This window comes from Colobus angolensis, unplaced genomic scaffold (assembly GCF_000951035.1).
Source record: "Colobus angolensis palliatus isolate OR3802 unplaced genomic scaffold, Cang.pa_1.0 Scaffold7, whole genome shotgun sequence".
NCBI classification, from domain to species: domain Eukaryota; kingdom Metazoa; phylum Chordata; class Mammalia; order Primates; family Cercopithecidae; genus Colobus; species Colobus angolensis.
The window spans coordinates 25,062,911-25,064,340 of record NW_012120709.1 but is presented as its reverse complement, the minus strand read 5'-3'; the positions used below and the strand labels follow the sequence as shown (position 1 = coordinate 25,064,340).

The 1,430-nt window shown below is 41.7% G+C and overlaps 1 protein-coding gene across 1 annotated transcript in view; it reads right to left on the bottom strand.

Annotated features, from left to right (window-relative positions):
- ARCN1 (archain 1) overlaps positions 1-1,430 on the bottom strand; it is a 40,192-nt gene that overhangs the window by 20,522 nt on the left and 18,240 nt on the right. The window contains exon 7 of the mRNA XM_011927041.1: positions 1,037-1,184. Coding sequence (XP_011782431.1) covers positions 1,037-1,184 — 148 coding nt within the window. The remainder of the gene's footprint in view (positions 1-1,036; positions 1,185-1,430) is intronic.

Below are 1,430 nucleotides of genomic sequence, written 5' to 3'. Positions count from 1 at the left end.
CAGTGAGCTGAGATCCGGCCACTGCACTCCAGCCTGGGCGACAGAGCGAGACTCCGTCTCAAAAAAAAAAAAAAAAAAAAAAAAAAAAAAAAAATTTCAACTCTAAAAGCCATTATAGAACAAGTTTGCACCTGAAAAAGTTAAAAGACCATTAACCAAGTCCTTTCCAAAAATACTTCACAGGGAGCAGGTTCATGGCGGGGCCAGGTTTGCCAAGCAGAAGGCTCTAGTAAGACCCTGATCAGCTGCCTGGGTCAGAGAGCATTTTTGGCCTTAGCAGAAAAGGGCAAGCTCTGTGTAAAGTCTAGTTGCAATTTTGCCTAGAGACTTACAGTTGTTAAAATCCAAGCCAATTAAGATAGTCTTATCTTTTTAAAAGAAATTGTTTTTGGGGAGGTTGAGGTGGGCGGGGCATTGGAGGTCACGAGTTTGACATCAGCCTGACCAACATGGCAAAACCCCATCTCTACTAAAAATACAAAAGTTAGCTGGGGCCAGACATGATGGTACATGCCTGTAATCCCAGCTATTTGAGAGGCTGAGGCAGAAGAATGGCTTGAACCCGGGAGGCTGAGGTTGCAGTGAGCTGAGATCACACCATTGCACTCCAGCCTGGGTGACAGACAGAGGGAGTCTGTGTCTTTAAAAAAAAAAAATTAGCTGGATGTGGTGGCATGTGCCTGTAGTCCTAGTCCCAGCTACTCAAGAGGCTGAGGCAGGAGGATGGCTTGAGTCCAGGAGTTTGATGCTGCAGTGAGCTATGATCGCCCCACTGTACTCCAGCCTGGGCAACCAAAGACGACCTTGTCTCTAAAACAATAAAAACAACAAAACCAGAATGGTTTCAAAATAAAAGCTATTAAAAATGAAAACTAATGATAAAAATATACAAAATGCAGCACCAGGTCCATTTCAAAAGAAAGTCATTTTGTCAAAAAGAACTTTGCTATGACAATAAAAATAAAAGTGTACAAGCAAGGGCTATTTCCAGTTCTCAATGCAAACTAGCTTAGTGGGACTGGCCAGAGGCACTTACTTGTCAGTGGAATAAAAGATTCCTCTGTGGTTTGTAGTCTCCACTTTAGCACCCCTACGTCACTGTTGACTGGAAATGACTTCTCTGGATTCTTCAGGCCAATTAGAGACTCTGCAGTGAAAAGTTTTTTATCCACATTTGGATGGGTCTAGAATGACAAGGAAAGGAAAACTCCTGAGGTTCAGACAGACAAGAAACAACCCTCTCTAGGCTGATATGGCCCATAATGTAAACATCTAAAATAGAGTACCTAACAAATTCCAATTCTTTTTCATTTTGAAGAAAGATTTCCCTTCTTCAAAGACTTTTAAAATAATTTAAGATATTTAAAAACCAGTAATTAAAAAAAAAAATTTTCTGGCCGGGCGCGGTGGCTCAAGCCTGTAATCCCAGC